Raw genomic sequence first — 22,331 nt, 5'->3', positions numbered from 1 at the left:
ACTTTAGGAGCAACACCTTATAGCAAAAAAGTGAGAATTGCTTGGATTCACCTTATGCTGATTTCAGTGGCCACATGCTGGAAGATTTCTCACTACTGTTTAGGACCTGTGGTAAGGAAAGACAGTGGGACAAGGTGCAAAACCTTCGCTTGGTGCGTTATTCTGGTTCCTAAGTACAGAGAATCATGCTAGATGTGGTCTGAGGTTGCTGCCCGTAGCCCATGTGAAGCATTCACCCACGGCTCAGGTACATACATTTTCTCCAGGTCCCCAAATCCCGAAAATGCTCCTTTTGGGATGACTTGAAGCTTGGTGAGAACAAACCTCCTGAAAAGAGAGTGGACAAAAAATATCACAACCTACCCATTCATTGATAAGGCATCGAGTGCCTAATGTATAATAGCAGATAACAGCCAAGATATACCAAGTGCTTGCCATTTAGTAGTGCTTACGATTGCTTCTCCGTGGTCTCTTTCCACCCACACCACAAAGCAGTGATGTTGGCAGTATTGTTATCCCCATTTTGTATAAGAGGAAACTGAGGTTTAAGGAGGTTAGGAAACTTGCCCAGGGTCACATGGCTAATACGTGGCAGAGCTAGGATATGAACCTTCTTGTCACCACTACTCCATTTGACTCCTACAGCTCTGTGAGGCCCCTTCTCTTTCTCCATTCCAACTCCCAATACCTCCTCCCTATTATCCTTCTTAGCTGACCTTGCTTCTTACTTCAGAGAAAATGAAACCAGTAGAAGAGAACTTCCTCATGCTCTCACATGGCTCCCAGCCATCCTCCCAACTGTACCTGGGCTTTATATACCTTGCCTTCCCTCCTGGTACCATGGGTGAGCTGTCCAGGGTCCTGACTAAAAACAGTCCCTCCGACCCCTGCCATATCTCTTTCCTTGTCTTGTAGTGAAGGTAGCCACTACAGCAATTCCCCCCTTTCTTTCATACATTTCCTTCCCATCAGTATACAGACATGCCTTAATTTCTCCCATCTAAGAAAAGTCTTAACCTCAGCCACCTTCATCTTTTGCCATTTTCTGCTGCTTGAAATATTTGCCTCACACCTGCCTCAAGATTCCTTCCAATGGCTCCTCATCTCAGTCAGGAAAAAAACCCTCTTGTATTGTGTTGACCAAAAGGTTCATTCGTTTTTTTCTGTAAGATGGATCTAGTAACACTTAGTTGTCTTTAACTTCATTCAAAACAATTTTGTTAGATTGTATGTGACAGCTGTCATATCAGCGTGCAATGAAAAAAAGACTTATCAAAATTGGTGAATTTTTGTGTGGCCATTTTGATATTGAAGATGGAAGAAAAAAAGCAACATTGTCGGCATATTATGCATTATTATTTCAAGAAAGGTAAAAATGGGACTGAAGTACAAAAAAAGATTTGTGCAGTGTATGGAGAAGGTGCTGTGACTGATGGAATATGTCAGTGGTTTGTGAAGTTTTGTGCTGGAGATTTCTCGTTGGATGATGCTCCACGGTCGGGTAGACCAGTTGAAGTTGATAGCGATCAAATCGAGACATTAACTGAGAACAATCAATGTTATACCATGAGGGAGATAGCCGACATACTCAAAATATCCAAATCAAGCCTTGAAAATCATTGGCACCAGCTTGGTTATGTTGATCACTTTGCTGTCTGGGTTCCACATAAAGCGAAAAAAAACCCTTCTTGACCATATTTCTGCATGCGATTCTCTACTTAAACATAACAAAAACATTCCGTTTTTAAAACAAATTGTGACTGGCGATGAAAAGTGGATACTGTACAATAATGTGGAACAGAAGAGATCGTGGGGCAAGCGAAATGAACCACCACCAACCGCATCAAGGCCAGTCTTCATTCAAAGAAGGTAATGTTGTGTATATGGTGGGATTGGAAGGGAGTCCTCTATTATGAGCTCCTTCCAGAAAACCAAACAATTAATTCCAACAGCTACTGCTCCCAGTAGACCAACTGAAAGCAGCACTCAATGAAAAGCATCAGGAATTAGTCAACAGAAAATGCATAATCTTCCATCAGGATAATGCAAGACCGCACGTTTATTTGATGACCAGGCAAAAACTGTTACAGCTTGGCTGGGAAGTTGATTCATCTGTTGTATTCACCAGACATTGCACCTTGGGATTTCCATTTATTTCAGCCTTTACAAAATTCTCTTAATGGAAAAATTTCAATTCCCTGGAAGACTGTAAAAGGCACCTGGAACAGTTCTTTGCTCAAAAAGATAAAAAGTTTTGGGAAGATGGAATCATGAAGTTGCCTGAAAAATGGCAGAAGCTAGTGGAACAAAAGGATGAATACATTGTTCAATAAAGTTCCTGGTGAAAATCAAAAGTGTGTCTTTTATTTTTACTTAAAAATCAAAGTCACATTTTGGCCAACCCAATATATCATGGCCTGCAGGACCCTATAGGATCTTCCCACTCTCCCTTCCCGTATCTCCTCTAACCTCAATTTTGACAGCTCACACCATTGCTTATCTCATTCTCTTCATAGTAATCTCTTGCTATTCTTTGTACATGCCAGGTTCCTTCTTGCCTAATATTTCTGCATTTGCAATTCTCTCTTCCTGGAGCATTCCTCTCTCAGATATCCTCGTTGCTTGCTCTTTGGTCCAGCTGCTTACTCACATGTCACTTTCTCAGTGAGGCTTTCCCTAACCACCCTATTTAAAATGACAATTTTCCCAACTTAGTCCCTTAACCCCTTTCTTCGTAGTACTTCTGACATGTTGTACTTTATATTATCTATTTATGTATTCATATACTTATTTATTTTTTACCCATAGCTAGAATGCAAGCTCTGTGAAGGGAGGAATTTTTGTCTGATTTGTCTACTGTTGTATACCAAATGCCTAGAACAGTGGCTGGTACATGACACATATTCAGAAAAACATTTCTTGAATGGCTATTGAAGTCTGAGAGTTCAGGGCTTGAGGGTAGCATTACAAGCGACTCTTTGGGAATCTCTACAGTGGGAATACTATTTCTTCCTCTGCCTTTCCTCCCTCCCACTTTCTCTTACTTTGCAATTGGTTAATAGGGAGTTGGTTTTCTTTCCACTTTAATCCTTCCTTCTGCAAGGCAGTCTGTCAGTAGGAATTCAGAACTGTGGACTTGGATAGTTTCACAAACTTTCATTGCTTTTATTCCTATTATTTATTGGTATCATACGTGAAATTCCCATTTCACATAAAGTTATTGTTCAGGCAAACAGTTCTTTTCTTCCACTTTGTTTGTTTGCCTTTGGCCACCACGTGCACCAGCTCCATGGTGAGGATTCATGAGAGAGAATCCTGTGCACTTTTCTCGCTCTGGAGGAGTTCATATACATGGGAAGGCAAAAACAGAAGCCTTGGAATCACCAGGAAACAGATGCGGGATATAGTTGATGTAATAACTATAGATGTTATACAGGAATGAAATGTGAAATATCCCGAAGTACATAAATATATAAGAGGAAGATTGGAAGGAGTGGGTGAATTTGAGCCTGGGTCTCAGAACTATCCGATCATACTAAAAGCATAGTCTCTGTGAAACTATTGGATCTAATTTAGGATTGAGTGTAATGGTTCTAGAACAGTATCAACTTCTAGAACACTCGTCTGAAAAGAGTCAAGGTCAGTTCATAGTCTCATAATGTACTCAATCTTAGTTAACATAGACAAGTTCCTTTTGTTCCTATTTATCACAAGACAGAAGAATGATGAAAACAAATTGGTAAAAGCAAATAATAAAATTGCTTTAAACTACCCAATCAGTCTAAAATTTCAAGGGAGTTGAAATATTAGGGTAAATATTAGTTAATAAGATGTGCAAAGAGTAGAATCTTGGATAATTGACTCTATTTAATAACGGGTCAACTAGATAGTTCTCTTTGGTTCAACTCTAGTAGCAGGCACATTTTCTAAAAATTTCAACATCTGTGCCTGTATTAAGTGGTTCAAACTAATTAATATAATTAAATGTTTTTGAAGATTGAAAGTCTTGACTTCCATTTCCTGAAATGCTATAAATTAGATAACCTGAAGATATTTCCACCAAAGATCACCCAGACATTGTCTATAAAACATAACCACTATTGTTTTAATTGCATAGCTGAGCTTATTAGAAAATATAAGAAATTCCTAGGGTCCTACAGTAGAACAACTGAAAACCAGATGGAACCTTGAGTTGTGAATGTAAACAGAATTCTAAGAGGGTTAAATTGAAGTCAGTGTATTTGGCGGGGTGGGGAAGAAGGGAGGAGTGGGGAGAGGGTTGTCTGGACTTGGTAGACAAGGAATTTGTGTTTTGATGCCCAACTGGTACATAAGATGAAACATGGATGATGGAATGCAAAGATCTGTTTCTGTGTGTCATTTGTCTGTCTACCTAGCTACCTGCCTACCTACCTATCACATGTGCATTCTAGAAAGAAAGATACAGAAAATGGAGAACAGGCAACTTTCAATGAAATAACATGTGGATAATTTCCAGAAATTATGAAAGGCATAACTCCTCAGATTCAGAAATCTCAACAAGTTCCAGGAAGGATAACAAATCCACTGCTGGATACCTGTGAATTAAAACTGTAGAGCCAAAAAAGAAAATATTTTAAATGCAATCAGAGAAAAAAAGACATATTATCTTCAAAGAAAAAACAATTAGAAAACTTCGTAAAAATATCTTCAAAATTATTAGAGAAAATAACTGCCAGTTTAGAATCCTGTGCCCAGAAATAATCATTCAAACGTGAGGGTAAAATAAAGACACTTTTAGACAGATTTAATTAGCCATTAACAAAGTTTTAAGCAAAAGAATTCCCTTAGAAAATAAGATAATTTAATCCAGTAGGAAGTCTCCAAAAATAAGAAGGAATAGTGAACAAAGAAATTAATGCTCCTTATTGAATAGATTTGTTTTTCATAATGGTTGGAAAATTCACCTATTTAATAAGGAACACTAAAAAAGTGTTGACCAAGAAGTGGGTCACAAAGGAAAGCAAATTGTTATCAAACAAATCATTTTCTTTGACAATGATGCATTTGAATTACTTAGAAGTCAGTAATAAGAGATAATTATCCCCACCGCCCCGCCACATGTACACACGCATTTGGAGAGCCAAAACAAAACCAAATCAAACAAACAAAACACTCTTTTAAATCATACATGGGTCAAAGGAGAAATTACATTAATAATTGGAAATTATTTGGAATTGAATCATGATGAAAATGCAACATATCAAACTTATGAGATGCAGCTAAACTGCTTCTTATAGAGAAATTTGTAGCTTTAAATTATTATGCCAGAAAAAGAGACAAAAAAGATGGAAAATTAATGTGCTAACACAGGAAAGTAGTGAAAGAACAACAGAATTGTGTTAACAGAAAACTATAAAGCAATGTTCATTCCATTTCTGGCTAGAACTTAAAATGCAAACTCAAAAGCATTGAGTTTTTTAATAAAAAAAAAGGTAAAATGAGGGGCTGTTGATAGAGATGTTTTGAGAAGATAAACACTCATGTAGACATTAAAACTTGATATATAGAGTTTAAGTTTTAATTTTTCATTTTAGAAATAAAGCAAATGAGAGTCTAACAGATTAACTTTAAACACATTGCAAAATTTGTTTGCCTTGAGAGAAGAAACCTAGAAGAGTAGAGAGGAAACAATAATAAAGATAAGAGCAGAAATACATTAGAGAGGATCAACAAAATCAAAAGCTAACTCTTTGGAAAGATTAAGAGACTAAAAAGAAATCTGTTCGTATCAACCAAGGGGAAAAAAACCCCAATAAAACAATGAGAGACATGAAAAATGTTTTACAAATAAAACATGTTTTAAATCAGAGAGCCCTAAGAACAATTTTATAACATTAGATTTTAAAAAATCAGTATGGATAATTTTCCTAGAAATATATACTTACTAAAACTGACTCATGAAGATGTAGAAAACTGAACAGATCTATAATGATCAACAAATTGGATTGGTAGTTTAAAACCTATTCACCAAAAACAAGGTCAGCATCGTATGATTTTAGAAGTAAATTCTACCCCTTTAAAGTGATGGAAAATCTCAATCTTTTACAAACTATTCCAGAGACTAGCAAAAGATGGAATGTTCTTCAACCCATTTAATGTGGCTGGTGTAACACCAGTAATAAAATAGACAAGGACAATAAAAGAATGGAAAGATTTAGACCAATCTCACTTATTAACGTAATTGGAAAAAATCTGAAATAGTGTAGTGACAGTGTATATCCAAATGGAGGCTAAACGAATAATGTATCATTATCATTTGGTTTTGTCCCAGATTTCAAGGGTTGCTAAATATTAGATAACTCTATTAAAGGAAATTTCCACATTAAGAAATTAAAAGTGAAAAATCACATGATTTTATTAATAGGCATAGAAAATATATTTGGTAAAAACCCAAAACATTTTGACAAATGAGAAAAGGGGGGAATATTCTTAATCTGATAAGGGGTAAAATCTATCAACCACTACAATAAATATCATGCTCAGTGATGAAATATTAGACACATTCCAGTTAAAGTTAGGAATGAGGCAAGGATGTCTACTATTATACCTTCCATTCAGTATTGTGCTAGATGCCCTAGCCTGTACAGTAAGATAAAAAAAAATATATAGGGCTTCCCTGGTGGCGCAGTGGTTGAGAGTCTGCCTGCCGATGCAGGGGACGTGGGTTCGTGCCCCGGTCCGGGAAGATCCCACATGCCGCGGAGTGGCTGGGCCCACGAGCCATGGCTGCTGAGCCTGCGCGTCTGGAGCCTGTGCTCCGCAATGGGAGAGGCCACAACAGTGAGAGGCCCGCGTACCACAAAGAAAAAAAAAAAATGTATGGAGGAAGATGTGGATTAATCAATAAGGGATGCTGAAACTATTGATTATCCTTGTGGATAAAAATAACACCTTTGCTTATTACCATATTAAAATCTTAGCTTCAGGTTTATTAAAAATCTAAATGAGGCAAATCAACACTTTAAAATTTTTAAATAAAATATAACATTCTATTGAGGAGACTTTCTTTAAAAAGGACACAGAAATTGAAAAGCTGATAGATTGGACAATAATAAACTTAAATTTTCTCTAAAACAAAGATATATTGTAGGTTGGAGAAGGATATTTGCAACACATACAACTAACATGGGTTAGCGTCCAGAATACAAAGAACTTTACAAAATTATGAGAAAAATACAAACAACCCAGTAGAAAGATAGGCAAAAGATACGAACAGGCAGTTCAAATAGGAGAAAATGCAAATGGCCAATAAACATATGCAAAGATGCTCAACTTCACTAGTAATCAAGAAAATGCAAATTTAAGCAATAATTAGGTACCTTTAAACACCATCATATTGGCGAACGATAAAAGGAAGACCTCACAATAACAGTGCTGGTGAGGCAGTGGAATAATAGGACATTTTCTACACTCTTGAAGGGTAATTTTCTACAAGTACTTTCAGTAGCCATTTGGCAAAATGTATTAAAGTCAAAGAAACAAATGCCTTTGAATCCAGTTATTCTATGTCTCCTGGCCACATGTGCGCCTGGAGACGGGTAAAAGATTAACCACTGCAACATCATTTGTAATCGTAGAAAACTGGAGACAAATGCTCATAAACAAGGGGATGAATAAATATTAATAAACTATGATATATTGACACAATGCCAAATTATAAAGCAGTGAAAAGGAACAAATTGACTGGAGCTACATACAACAATCTGGATAAATTCCCAAAGCATAATGTTGAGAAAAAAAAAGTCAATTATATGCACAGTATGTGCAGTATGATATGATTTTCATAGAGGTTAACAACATACAAAATAAAACAGTGTACTGTTTTTTATGAATCTTGTTTTTTCATTCCATATTTTTGATGTTTTGACATCTTGGGGTTTGCTGACTCTGGAGGGACCACTCCTCCTAGGGCTAACTCCTAGAGATAGCAAACAACTGGCCTGAGAGTGTGCCTTTCTTATGCAAACCAACTAATCCATACCCCCAAGCACCTCCTTTAAGGGGCCCTTACACTCTGGGCCACCATTCCTCTGTCCTAATCATCCCAGGGAAGCTCCTACACCACAGAGTCCACTGAAATTATTTACACTAGCCAATCCTAAACCTGTTTACCCTGTTTCACCCATTTTTTTTCCCTTGGAAGCCACAATAAAATGTTTTCCCCCAGCTCCCTCTGCCTCATGACCAACCCTGGTGCTTCCCCATGTGCCCCCTTCTCCTGGGAGCTGTGAGAATAACAAACTATCTTTTCAATGGTAGTTTTCTCCTAATCTTTTGGCCTCACCATACTCAAATAGTAATAAAACCTATATTGCAAAACATGTTTAGAGATGCATACATATCTATCAAAAGGAAAATTCTGAGAATCACAACACCAAAGTCAGCATAGTGTTTACCTCTGTGACAAGAAGAAAAGGAGTGAAACACAACTATATCTAAAATGTTTTGTATTTTTAAAAAAGATCTAAACCATTTTGACCAAACGTTAAGAGTTGGCAAAGCTGAGCGGTGCTTTATGAGTGTTTATGATACCATTCTCTACGCTTCATACTTGAAATATTTCATAATTAGTTTTTCAAGATTGAAATTCTCACCAGGCCATATCCCAAGCATCATTTATTTATCTGTTTGTTTTTAAACAGGGAGAGCTATTTAAAAGTATCATCATACCCTTCATGTCAGATGGCAACTTTACTTCACTCTGTTAAGGGGGCATGAAGTGCCTGAACGATTTCTGTAAAGATGCACAGTTCATCAAGATGGCCCTGAAAAGAAAATTTTCTTCACTATATTGCAAGTTACTTAATGTCTCTTCCATGATAAATGGGGTGGGTGGGGTTTATTTTTTTTTTTCCTGGAATGGAGAAGCTTTAGGATTCCCTTGAACTCTGTCTCTGTCAGAAGCAATCCATATCTTGGGCAGTCCATTCACCCTTGGCCAAATTTAATTCCTCTTTGTGGATTAAAGGAGAATAGTTTAAAAGATCCCATAAAAAGCTTTCTGGCAGCCTGGAAAACAGCCAATATTCTTTTTGAGGAAGCTGCCTTTTTATGATGTGGCCCAAGTTTAAATGACACTGGGCTCTGTGTTCTTTGAATTTCACACAAGTTTAAAAAATTAAAGTGCGAACAGCTTGGCCCAGGATATACAAAAAGAAATTGATCATCATCCTGACCTCAAAATGCCAAGAGTTTTTGTGCTTCACACTCTTTAGGTCAAACTGCTACCCTAATTAACTTTCTGGGAATGTGTCCAGGAAAACTATCTAAGGGGGTGGATTGAACTAAATGAGGAAATCATCCAGAAAAAAAGAGAGTTTAAATAACTTGCTTTGGCTTTTTACCATGACCCAGGAGATAACTACCCCGCTGTCAAAATCATTTAGGCACCTAATTGGTTGTATTTCTCATGTTGTTACACATGAGTCTTGAAGCCAGTGGGGCAGCCAATAGTAGGAAGGAAGAGGTGGGAAGGTAGGAAGAGGTGGGAAGGTAGGAAGAAGAGGTGGCTTCCTTATATAACTGGACTTTAAGGTTTTTTTAAAGAAAAAAAAAAACTTCACATTTTGGCATAAGTCTTAACTGCCTAGATGTGGGGTGCTTTGTAATGTGTAATTTGAGGTGCTCTGTAAAACACAGAGAAATTGGTTCAACTAGCATTAGCCCTTCATCCACCTTCCGGCTGTGTATGAAAATGCCAGTGATTCATTGGGGGTTGCAAAGCCTCTCATGGGGTTTCTTGGGATAGAGGTGTCAGTGTTCTTTGTATCCTTCTTCCATAGTGTGGTGGAGACTCTTCTCCTTAACCTTAAGCCAAATGTATTAAAGCAGAGGTATTAGGAGAACTATTTAAAGGGGTTGTCACTCATTTCCTACAAATCTGGAAGACATAGAGCCTGGCTTAGGACTAAAGTCTGACCTCTAAAGGTGAGAAGTGGCCAGCTGCTTTGGGAGAGGGCTGCAGTTCCACAGAACCCACAGTTCCACAGTGTGGGTTTCCCAGAAGCCGGACCTATACCCAGCTGAAGGGAGCTGGATTCTCATCCTCAAAAAAATGGACTTGCCTACATAGTGACCAGACCCCAAAAGAAAACCTGTCTGGAGCTTCTACTCCCGGAAGCCAGTGAGAGGAAGGAACTGCTCTCCCAGAACCACAGATGGAGGTCATAAGAATTAGCCTTTGAATATCTGCCACACCCAGAGGGGTCCAAAGCCAGGTGGCCACTGTGCCATCAGTGCTGGATCCAGTTCCTTTCCCTCCAGTCTCTCTACCTCCTAGGCCCAAGCCAGGCAAGGCCAGAAACAACAGCAAGTTGGGGAGGAATTAATAAGGAAGAGAGAAGAAACACCCCCTTCCTCACCAGTTACAGGTTTCTGAGTCTGAAGTGGGCCCAAACAGTGGAATAGGGAGGTTTTAAATAGGATGAAAAAGTGGACCTTTAATAATAGTCAACACTAGACTTTCATGACATTTATGAGACTGGAACAGCTGTGGCACCTGCCCCGAATTTCATCTGGGATGGGGGAAAATAAGTCAACAGAGTAGGGTTTGCCTGCCAGTGGTAGGAAAGAAGAGAGCTACTTCTGGTTGTACCCTGTTGAATCCATCTTGATCAATATGTTATGATTTCTGAGTTGGTGAAAACCTTCCCCAAGTCTTCCTCTGTAGAACTTTATCTGTGAGAGAAAAAGTATTATGAACTTAAGTGGGAGAAGGAATGGAAAGCATTCTTACTCTTATTTCCTCCCCTGTTATTTAGCTCTTATTCCCTGGACTGTCAATGAACAATTTAGGACAGAGAGGGTAATTTGGCTTCTCCTTTTGGTGCAGTTTGACGTAGAAGAAACGTTTGCAAGTCAGAGCCCCAGCCATGGGGATTATCTACATAATAGCAGAATGGCTGGCTAAAGGAAGGGAAATGATTGCCCAGATGTTCAGTTTCCATTGACCTTCTATTCAGTTAAAGTTCCAGATAATCTGTCTCATGTAGACACTGCCACATGCCATTGTGTCAACTCGCGATACCATGATGTTTTCTTTAGGAGAGAAAATTTATGGTTGTAGGATAGAAACGCATGAGGCGGGCGCCACTCCAAACCCAGCTCCCAGGACACCTCGCTGTCCCCTGAGTCTCCAGGATTTCCCCTCACCAACCTTCCTGGAGTGGTGATTCTTCAATTTTACCATCTCCAGTGAACAGGGATTTCTAATATCTCTTTTGAATCTGCTTTCCTTTTTATTCCACTTATGTCCCCTTATCTCAACATCTGTGCTGGGCTGATAAAGGGGATGTTGGCTCTCCTGCTAACTGTATATCACTGCTGACTTTATCTCCTCCTTTGTATAACCTTTATATCAAGGTGTTGGAGACTTATTTTTCCTGTCTCCCTCCTCCCTTGTTTGCACTGAGTGGCCCTGGAATTATTCTCTACACCACGTTTTATCACCTGTTCACTTTCATTTTATCAGCTTTGCACTTTCGTCATCTTACCTGAATCTGATGCCTTATTTGTAACTCATTTATATGAAAGCTCGGGATGAAGAAGGAACATGGTGAAGAGAAAAGACCACTAGGGTAAAAAATTAGAAATCTGGGTTCCATTCTGGCTCTGCTACAAAGTATGCAAATAACTGAGAAAAGTCAGGTCCAATCTGTAAAGTGAGGGGGATGGGCCCGCTGATCTGTAAAGCCCTAGAAGATAGATTTTACACTGTGGTTATGTAGTGGAATCATACTCAAATGCTCTCCCATTTCAGTCACATTCTGTTTAAAGCAAAAGGAATAATTTTACATTAAGTGCTCAACACAGAATGAAGCCCATCATAGGGGATTACTGAATGATAGCTAGCCCTCCTTTTTCTCTAGTCAAGGTTAAAATCACTTGAGCCTGCCCTTTCCTTCCCATCCCTCTGCCACCACTCAGGCAAGACCCTCATCCCCTCATGTCTACAGCCTTGGCTGTGACCTACTAACAGGATTTCCTCCTCTGGTCTCTACTGTCTAGTCTGTCTCATCTAAGACCAGAGTGTTCCTTCTAACACTGCTTGCCTCAACACTCTCCTACTCAAAAGCAAGACAAAACAAAAGAAAAAAAGCCAACAAAGATTAAAGACACGTAAAGCCCCTTCAATTGCTTGCCAGTACCTCTGGGAATCTTAACTCATTTGTCATCCATTTGAGGCACTCCACAGTCTGCCTCCACTACTTTTCAGAGAAATGTTCTACTACTTCCTACATAGAAACTCTAGCCAGGGCCTCACCATTAATACGTGGCTTGTGTTGTATATGTACTGAAATTCCATGGGTGTATGTCCAGTCTCCCTAAGTATATGGAATGGTCTCACAGAGCAGGAACCATACCCCTTGTCTGTATTCCAAAGGGCCTCATTTTATCACTGCTTTGTGTATTTCGAATATTAATGCATGTTAGTAGATGGGGGATGATGTACATAATGGCAATAGCTCTAAGTTTTAGGTGTATGAGCATCTCTAAATCACAGAATTTTTGGCCCTTTAAAGTTATTCCAACCATACCAATCAGTTTTGTTCAAAACAATACCTAGAACATACATGAATGATGAAAAAGAAATCCAGCTTTCTAGGAATTTAATACAGACTTGGTGAAGAATATAGAAAGGGTTTCTTAGGATATGGGAGAGCAGTTGGTAGAAAGTAAAAACTGCAAACTATTGGCCCATGAATTGAATCCGGCTCCAGACATGTTTTGTTCAGCCCACACAGTATTTTAAAGAAATTTGAATTGGTTGCCAGCACTTCAAATTGTGAAAGTTCATCTAAAATTGCAGATTTGTGGCCTCTCTTGAAGACTTAGAATATCTAGCAACACTGGGCTCCATTCCCACATAACTGCGGTTGGCTACAGTTGAGTGATGGCTGACACAGCATCAGCTACCGGTTGGTCAGATTCCTTGCTGGCTCGTTCTTCTGTCTTGTGCCCTACGACTTTGTGTTTGGGATTTCTGGTACTTGAAAAGCTAGTCTGAATGGGTTTGAACCTTTTAGAACCCAGTGGTTCTCAACCTTGGGTGCATATGAGAATCACTTGGGGCTGTTTTTGTTGCTGTTGTTTTCTACATACTTATAAATGCCTGAGCCCCACCTGTGGGTGGGTGGTGCAGTCAGGAATCCTTATTTTAAAAGCTCCCTAGGTGATTCTCATGCATTGTGAACATTAGGAACACCTGCTTTGGAGGGACAGCACAAAGAACCAGCAGCAAGCTGCCTTGATCAGTAGTTAGGGAGTTGGCATGATGGGGAAGGTGTTTACAAAGCTGCTCCTATCCCAAATCTAATTCCCCTCAGTACATGGTTGAGGGGTAATCTAAGCAGTTCCTTATAATCTAGGAGCAGTAGGAAACCCTAAATTAGACATCACCATGATTCACTGGAATAACAGCACATACATAGGACATGTGCATGTTCCCTTGGAGACCTCCTTCTTCAGTCAATGGAGCTTAAGTTTTTGGCTGGGGCTGGATCAGGGTGGAGAGGACTTGAGCTCAGAGGGTGTATAGTGCTATGAATAAGAGTCATGTATTTCACAGTAAAGAAGGAGGACATTGAATGAAAGTGAGACAGCAAGCCAGAGAGGGGAGTCCAAGGGACAGGACCAGAGGCAGATTTTGAAAGTCAGAGTCAGAGAAAGTCCATTTGTTCTTTTGACAAATATTTATTTATCGTGTTCCTACTTATATGTCTGACACTGTTCTAGGCCCTGATGACATAGTGGTAACAAAGACAAAGTGTCTTCTCCGATGAGTTTATATTCTAGCCAGAGAAGTAAGGAACGAGAAAAAATTTGAGAAAAAAAGCAGGTACAGTCATGGGGCAATTACTTGGAATGAAAGGAAGGTCAGTGATGTATAAATGAACAGCTATAAAGAAGAAACAGTTCTTTAAAAATTATATCCTATGGATTGATGGAGAGAGAGAGAGAGAGGAGGGAGGCAGGGAAGGAGGGGGTGGGAGAGAGAGCGAATGAGCTACCATATACAGTTATTCATTTACTGATCAACTACTAATGACACACATTATCTAAAGTTCTGGGAAAAGCAATGGTGAGCAAGATACATTTCTTGCCCTACCAATTTTAATTCTATTGTGATATACATATACATATATATATAATCTAATAATTATAGTACAGAGTGTATGGTGATGATGACAATGGGCATTTTTAGCGCTTGCTGTGTCAGGCACTATGCTAAATATTTCATTTGCATGACTTCCCTAGTGGTGCAGTGGTTAAGAATCCACCCGCCGATGCAGGGGACACGGGTTCAAACCCTGGTCTGGGAAGATCCCACATGCCGCGGAGCAACTAAGCCCGTGTGCCACAACTACTGAGCATGCGCTCTAGAGCCTGTGAACCACAACTACTGAGCCCATGTGACACAACTACTGAAGCCCGTGTGCCTAGAGCCTGTGCTCTGCAACAGTCGAAGCCACTGCAATGAGAAGCCCGCGCACCGCAATGAAGAGTAGCCCCTGCTCACCGCAACTGGAGAAAGCCTGCGCGCAGCAAGGAAGACCCAACACATCCAAAATTAATAAATAAATAAATAAGTGGATTAGTCCACAGCATGGAATATTTCATTTGCATTATCTAATATAATCCTCAAAAACCACCTTATGAAGTAACTATACTTGTATCTATTTATAGATGAGAGCATTGAGTTAAGAGTGGTGTAGCAAGTTGATCAAGGACACAGTGGCAGATCTGATTTTCAAAGTCAAGTCTGGCCCCCAAAGCCCATGCTCACATATGTATATGTGAATTCATATATACATGAGAGGGATAAGAGATTGGGGCCAGGGCTGGTAAGATTTTAATGGGGGCAAGTGGGATGAATGAGATCAAAGCAGATCTGGAGCTTAGATGTTTTTTTAAAAAGCAGTACCAGGTTAAGTTAATTCAAAGGGGGGACCGCAGTCATTTCAGGTTGTGCTGGGAATTTGGGAAAACACAAAGATGGCTCAAGAAGGTGCAAGGGAAAATCTTATTAGAAATTCCTCTGAAGGCCAGTCTTACTACATTAATTCAGAACTGGATTTTTGTTACTCTAGATTCTGGGTCTTGGTCTGCATAGAATTCAGGGCTGCCCTTACTCTATTGGAGTGAATAAACAGAATTCCACTTTAATGACTCGCCAGGGTCTCAGACAGCATTTGATAAAATGGCAAATATATTAAGCCTCTGAAGCAGTTCTTTCGGTCCCCTTGGTTAATGTCAACCTGGTTTAACTGTGATTTTTATTGACAACATTTAGCTCAAGAGGGAATAATGAAAGGCGACTGGCACGTAAAGGTCAGTGTGGGGTAACTTCTGCTCAGATATAGGAGGATTAACTAGGGATAAACTTCCTTCTGGAATCTATGGGCTCTGCCTGACTGTGACAGTCACTGAGAATGAAACCACAAGAACAGCACCAAAAAAAGTCATCACTGCTCCATGAACCAAAGATAAGTTTAAGTCTTTCATAATGCACTTAAAACTAATTTCCGTTTTCTATTTGTGAGTTTCACACATTTAATCAAAAAGCATATGCGTTGAATAATTATCTTTTACTGACTGTAAAATGCAAATGTCGAATGTTCAAATGAACTCTGTTAGAGACAAGAACAAATGAATGAAACTATTTAAAATAGATTCAGAGAAAAGCAAACAAGACATTGCTCAGAATGCAACCCTGGATCCAAAATCACTCCTCAGATAATAAAAATGTTATTTATTACAGGATTTTGAAGAATGCTTTATTTAATCGTTAAGGTAATAATCTGATGATATCTATACCTAATCCTTAAGACCAACATGTATTTTGACAGAAAAAGATTCTTGAAAAATTTAATTTCCTCTGTGAGGATAAGAAGAAAGCATTATTTAACATTGTTTCTTTTGAATATGGACCAGAGATTTTACTGGAACTCAAGATAAATACCTCTGCTTTGCATCAGAAGAACATTAACTATTAAGCACACATGATGCTTCTCTAGATACTAACTGCTAGCACAGAGCAGATCCTGAATAAATAGTTCCTACATTGTAATAGAGGCAAAGCATTATTTGTCTATACGACTTAACTGGTAGAAATAAAGAGTAATGGCCAGTAGAAACACAAGGACTCTATACTTCATTAAAAATATTACAGTCTATAAATGATAATTTCTAGATTAACTGTGTGTGACAAATGCAACAATGATGTAATAGTATTGGTACCTTGCATTTAACAAAGAGGGTCATGTCTCCAATTTTTTGAGCATGGGATGTATTTCAGTTTACTCTAGGAATGAAATCTCTATCTTGGCTTTTGACATTTCCAATTTTGAAAACACCCATTGATCTAAGAAATAAATGTTCCTGTTAAACGAGGCCTTTGTACTAAGTGAAGACTAAAACGTGGTGAAGAGCTGGGTCATTGCTGGTGGGATGCACTCTCCACCAGACTTTTCTAATTCTAAGCTGTGCAAAGCACATGGATCCTAGCTCGTGGGGACACTGACCAATGGCAAGGGGCTTAGCCTTGGCTGAGAGGAATAAAAAATGGGGGAAGTGAAGTAACATTTGGTGAAGACTTGCTATGTACAGCCATTGTTCAAGGCTGTTTACCACATGCTCTTACTTTTTTTTTTTTCTTGCGGTACGTGGGCCCCTCACTGTTGTGGCCTCTCCCGTTGCGGAGCGCAGGCTCCGGACGCGCAGGCCCAGCGGCCGTGGCCCACGGGCCCAGACGCCCCGCAGCACGTGGGATCCTCCCGGACGGGGGCACGAACCCTTGTCCGCTGCATCGGCAGACGGACCCTCAACCACTGCGCCACCAGGGAAGCCCCTGCTCTTACTTTTTAGTTCTCACTGCAGCGTAGCAAAGTAAATTAGGTTTTTTCAAACTAACATACAGTTTGAGTGTATGTGTACAATTCTAAGAGTTTTAACACATGAGTAGATTCATGTAACCCTCACCACCACAGTCAGGATACAGAACAGTTCCATCCCATCTCCACAAAACTCACTGTGTTGCCCCTTTAAAGTCACACTGATTCCCACCCCTCCCCTCCCCTCCCCTCCCCCACAAGTCTTAAGCCCTGGTAACCACTGATCTGTGTTCTGTTGCTACAGTTTTGCCTTTCTCAAATATTATATAAATGGTACGACCCAGTATATTACCTTTTGAGACTGGCTCTTTTCCATCAGTACTCTTCAATTAAGTTTGTCTTGTATATCAATAGTTTGTTTCTTTTTGTTGCTGAATAGTATTTCATTGTATGTATATACTACAATTTGTTTACTTATTCACTTGTTGAAGGACATTTGGGTTGTTTCCATTTTTGAGCGATTAGGACTAGAGCTACTGTAAACACTGATGTGCAGGGTTTTGTATGAATATACATTTTGACTTTTCTAGGATAAATACCTAGGAGTGAAATTACTGGGTTATATGGTAAATGTAAATTTAACTGTATAGGAAACTGCCAAGTTATTTTGCAGAACAGCTTTACCATTTTGCAGTCTCACTAGTTGTATGTGACAGTTCCAGGTGTGCTGCATTCTTGTCAGCATTTGGCAGTATCAGTTTTGTTTTGTTTTTATTTTAGCTGTGCAGTTTTATCACATTGAGATTTTAATTACTTCCTTAATGGCCACTGAGGTTGAGCATCTCTTTATGTGCATCTTTTTGTCCCTTATATCTTCTTTGGTGAAGTGTCTGTTCATATCTTTACCCTGACATTTTTTTTTGTTGTTTCCTTTCTGCTGAGTTCTGTTTTCCTTTTTTAGAACATAATCTGGATACATGTTCCTTCTTAGATATGTGATTTACAAATATTTTCTCCCACTCTGTAGTTTGTCTTTCATACTCCTGATAGTATGTTACACAGAGCAAAAGTTTTTAATTTTGATAAAGTCCAATTTATCTGTTGTTTCTTTTATGGGTAGTACTTTTAATGTTATATCTAAAAACTCTTTGCCTAACTCCAGGTCATAGAGATTTTCTCCAATGTGTTCTAAGAATTTTATAATTTTATATTTTACATTTAGATTTATGATCCATTTTGGGTTTGTGGTTAATTTTTGTATAAGGGGTGAGGTTTAGGTCAAGCTTCTTTTTTTGGATATGGTCCAACAGTATTTGTTTAAAAAGACTATCCTTTTGCCATTGAATCACTTTTGCACTTAAATCAATCAGCCATAATTGTGTGGGTTTATTATTGGACTCTCTAATCTGTTACATTGATCTGTGTCTATCCCTTTGCCAATGCCATATTTTCTTGATTACACTAGTTTTATAGTAAGTTTTGAAATTTCATAATGTGAATTCTCTTTATTCTTTTTTAGAATTGTTTTGGCTATTTTAATTCCTTTGCCTTTCCATATAAATTTTAAAATCAACTAATCTGTATTTATAAAAAACCTACTGGGATTTTGAATGAAATTATATTAACCTACAGATCAGTTTGGGGAGAATTGACATCTTAACTATATTACTTTTTCCAATTATGAACACAACAGAGTATATCTCTTTTATTTAGGTCTTCTTTGGTTTCTTTCATCAGCATTTTGTAGCTATCAGGATACAGATCCTTTATTTTACAGGGTTTATAACTAAGAAGTTCATTTTTTTTAAATTGATTGTCAATGGTATTGGATTTTATTTTCTAATTGTTGTTCATTGTTAATTTAATATAAAATGATTTTTACTTGTTGCATCCTGCAGCTTTCCTAAACTCACTTATTACTTCTGGGACCATTTTTTTGAGATTGCATGGACTTTCTATATAGACAATCATATCATCTATTAATGGAAACAATTTTATTTCTTATTTTCCAATCTGAATGCCTTTTATTTATCTTTCTTGCCATATTGTACTGGAAAGGTTTCCAGTACTATGTTAAAGGGAAGTGGTGAGAGTGGACATTCTTGCTTTATTCCTGATCGACATTCTTGCCTTTCACCTCTCATGATTATGATATTAGTGGTAGCTATTTTTCTTGATGCTCTTTATCAAGTAGGAAGTTACCTTCTATTCCAGGTTTTCTGAGTGTTTTACTATGAGTGGATATTGAATTATTTTCAAATGCTTTTTCTACATTAATTTATATAATCTTGTTGTTTTCTTTAGTCTTTTCAGTCTGCAGGTTGCATTGCTTGATTTTCAAATATTAAAAGTCTTGCATTCTTGGGATAAACCCTACTTGGTCATTGTGTGTAATTCTTATTATATGTTGCTGGTTTTGATTTGCTTATATGTTGTTGAAGGTTTATCATCTGTGTTCATGGGGGGTATTAGTCCTTAGTTTTCTTCTGTTGCACTATCTCTGTCTAGTTTTGATATCAGAGCAATGCTGGCCTCATAAAATGAGTTTGGAAATGTCAGTTAGATCCACTTGACTGATGATGTTGTTCATTCTTCTAGATCCTTACTGATGTTATACCTACTTGCTCTTTTCATTACTGAGAAAGGAATGTTAAAGCCTCCAAATATAGCTGTAGATTTGTCCATTTCTCATTTCAGTTGTATCAATTTTTGCTTCATATATTTTGAAGCAATGTTGTCAGGTGCATACACATTTAAAATTATTAAGTCTTCTTGACCCTTTTGTCATTATGTATTGTGTCTTTTTATTCTTAGTAGTTTTCTTTGCTCTGAAGTCTACTATTTCTTTGCTCTGATGTTTGATATTAATGTAGCCACTCCTACTTTGTTTTGATCAGTGTTTGCATGATATATCTTTATTCATCCTTTATTTTCAACCTTCCTATAACATTATATTTAAAGTAGATTTCGTTTAGTGTATAGTTTAATGTCTTTATTTTAATTTGGGTGCTTAAGTTATTTACACATATGGTAAATTATTAATATGTTTAGACTTAGGTCTATCATTTTCTAATTTGTTTCTTCTATTTTTTTACTCTGTTACCCCTTTCCTTCCTTCTTTTGGATTATTTCAATTTTTTTCAAATTTTATTTGACCATATTTCTTTATATAAATATTAAGTGGTTGCTCTAGGGATTAAAATATTCACACTTAAAATTTCAGAATCCACTTAGAATTTATATTTTATGATTTCAAGATGAATGTAGAAACCTTACCATCATATAGTTCTTTTAACTTTCTTTCGTGTTGTACTTGTCATATGCATTTCATCTACATATATTGAAAAACCTATCAGATAAAGTTAGTTTGTTGTATTTATCTACATATTTCAGATATTTTATTATTTATATGTGTCTCTCTCTATTATATATATTATTTAATATATACTATTAGCTGTTAATGTTCTAAGTTTACTTTTGGAATAACTTTCCTTCAAACCGAAGAACTTTCTTCAGAATTTCTTTTAGGGCAGTTTTGCTAGCAACAAATTCTCTTGGATTTCTTTCTTTTGATAATGTTTTATTTTATCTCTTTCCTTTAAGGCTATTTTCATAGGACATGGAATTCTGGGTTTTTCTTTTAGAACTTTAAAATGTTGTTCCATGAATGAAAAGAAAAACACAACATACTAAAGCTTATGGGATACCAACAAATTAGATAACCTAGGTTAAATGGACAAGTTCCTAGGAAGACACAAACTACCAAAACCTACTAAAGAATAAACAGAAAATCTGAATGGATACAATAAATCAATACGCTGAATTAGTAAGCAAAAAATCTTTTCACATAGAAAAGCCCAGGACAAGATGTCTTCACTGGTGAATTCTGTCAATTGTTTAAAGAAGAATTAACCCCTTTTTCACAAAATTCAAAAATTCAAATCCTTCACAAAAGTTTTTAAAATATAGAAGATGAATGAGTAGTTTCTAATTTATTCCATGAGACAAGTATTACTCTAATACCAAAATCAAAGACATCACAAGAAAATAAAATTACATACCAGTAACGCTTATGAATACAGATGCAAAAACCCTCAACAAAATATAAGCAAACCAAATCCAATAACATATAGAAAAGATTGTACACCATGATCAAGTGGAATTTATGCCAGGAATACATGGTTGGTTTAACATGCAAAAATCAATATGTTACATTATAATAATAGGATAGAGGACAGAAATGATATTATCACCCCAAGAGGTGCAGAAAAAGCATTTGACAAAATCCAGCATTGAACAGACTAGGAACAAATGCATGCTTCCTCGAGCTGATAAACGGCATCTATGAATACCTCACAGCTAAAAACATACTTAATGGTGTAAGACTGAAAACTTATCACCAAAATCAGGAACAGGACAAAGATGTCCACTCACAATTTCAGTTTAATAATACTGGAGGTTCGAGCCAGAGCAATTAAGTAAGAAAAATAAATAAAAGACCTCCAGATTGAAAAAGAAGTAAAACTATCTCTTTTCACAGATGACATGATCTGTGAAAAGAGATAATTATAATACAGAAAATTCTGTATCATAGTTTAGTTGTGATACAGAAAATTCTAAGGAATCCACAAAAAATATTAGAGCTGATAAGTTCATCAAGGTTGCAGAAAAATCAATTGTATTTTTATACAGTTGCAATAAAGAATTCAAAAACAGAAGGAAGAAAACAATTCCATTTACAATAGCATGAAAAACAATAAAATACTTAGAAATAAACTTAATAAAAACAGTGTTAAATTTCTACTCTGAAAAACTACAAAATATTGTTGAAAGAAATTAAAGAAGACCTAAATAAATGGAAAGACATCCTGTTTTATGGAACGGAAGACTGAATTACTATTGATATGAAAATACTCTCCAAATTAATCTACAGATTTAAAGCAATGCCTATTAAATCTCTGCTCTTTTTTTTTTAAAACAGAAATTAACAAGATGATTCTAGAATCCATATGATAATGCAAGGGACTCAGAATAGCCAAAATAATCATGAAAAAGACCAAAGTTGGAGGACTTACACTTTCTGATTTAAAAAGTAACTACATTACAGTAAGCAAGTTCATGTGGTACTGGCAAAAGGATAAAAATATAGATTAATGAAATAGAACTGAGAGGCCAGAAGTAAGCCCACAGATTTTTGGGCAATTGACTTTTGACAAGGCATTTTAGTGGGAGGAAGAACAGCCTTTTCAACGAATGGCATTGGCACAACTGAATAGCCATATGCAAAAGAAGGGAATTGAACCACTACCGCACACCATATACAAAAGTAACTCAAAATAGATCAAAGATCTAAATGTAAGAGCGAAAACTTTAAAAGTCTCAGAAGTAAATCCCTGTGTCCTTAGATTAGTTCTTTCCTTATTAAATATGATACCAAAAGCAAAAGTGACAAAAGAA

The 22,331-nt window shown here is 37.4% G+C and overlaps 1 protein-coding gene across 3 annotated transcripts in view; it reads right to left on the bottom strand.

The window, feature by feature from the left end:
- The window catches only part of FSHR (follicle stimulating hormone receptor), a 166,100-nt gene that overhangs the window by 99,081 nt on the left and 44,688 nt on the right, over nucleotides 1-22,331 (bottom strand). For all 3 annotated transcript variants that reach the window (XM_065890876.1, XM_065890875.1, XM_065890877.1), the window contains exon 2: nucleotides 256-327. In XM_065890876.1, the coding sequence (XP_065746948.1) occupies nucleotides 256-327 (72 nt within the window). The remainder of the gene's footprint in view (nucleotides 1-255; nucleotides 328-22,331) is intronic.

This window comes from Phocoena phocoena, chromosome 14 (genome assembly GCF_963924675.1).
Source record: "Phocoena phocoena chromosome 14, mPhoPho1.1, whole genome shotgun sequence".
NCBI classification, from domain to species: domain Eukaryota; kingdom Metazoa; phylum Chordata; class Mammalia; order Artiodactyla; family Phocoenidae; genus Phocoena; species Phocoena phocoena.
The sequence above is the reverse complement of the archived record's forward strand: the minus strand, read 5'-3'. Positions and strand labels throughout refer to the sequence as shown.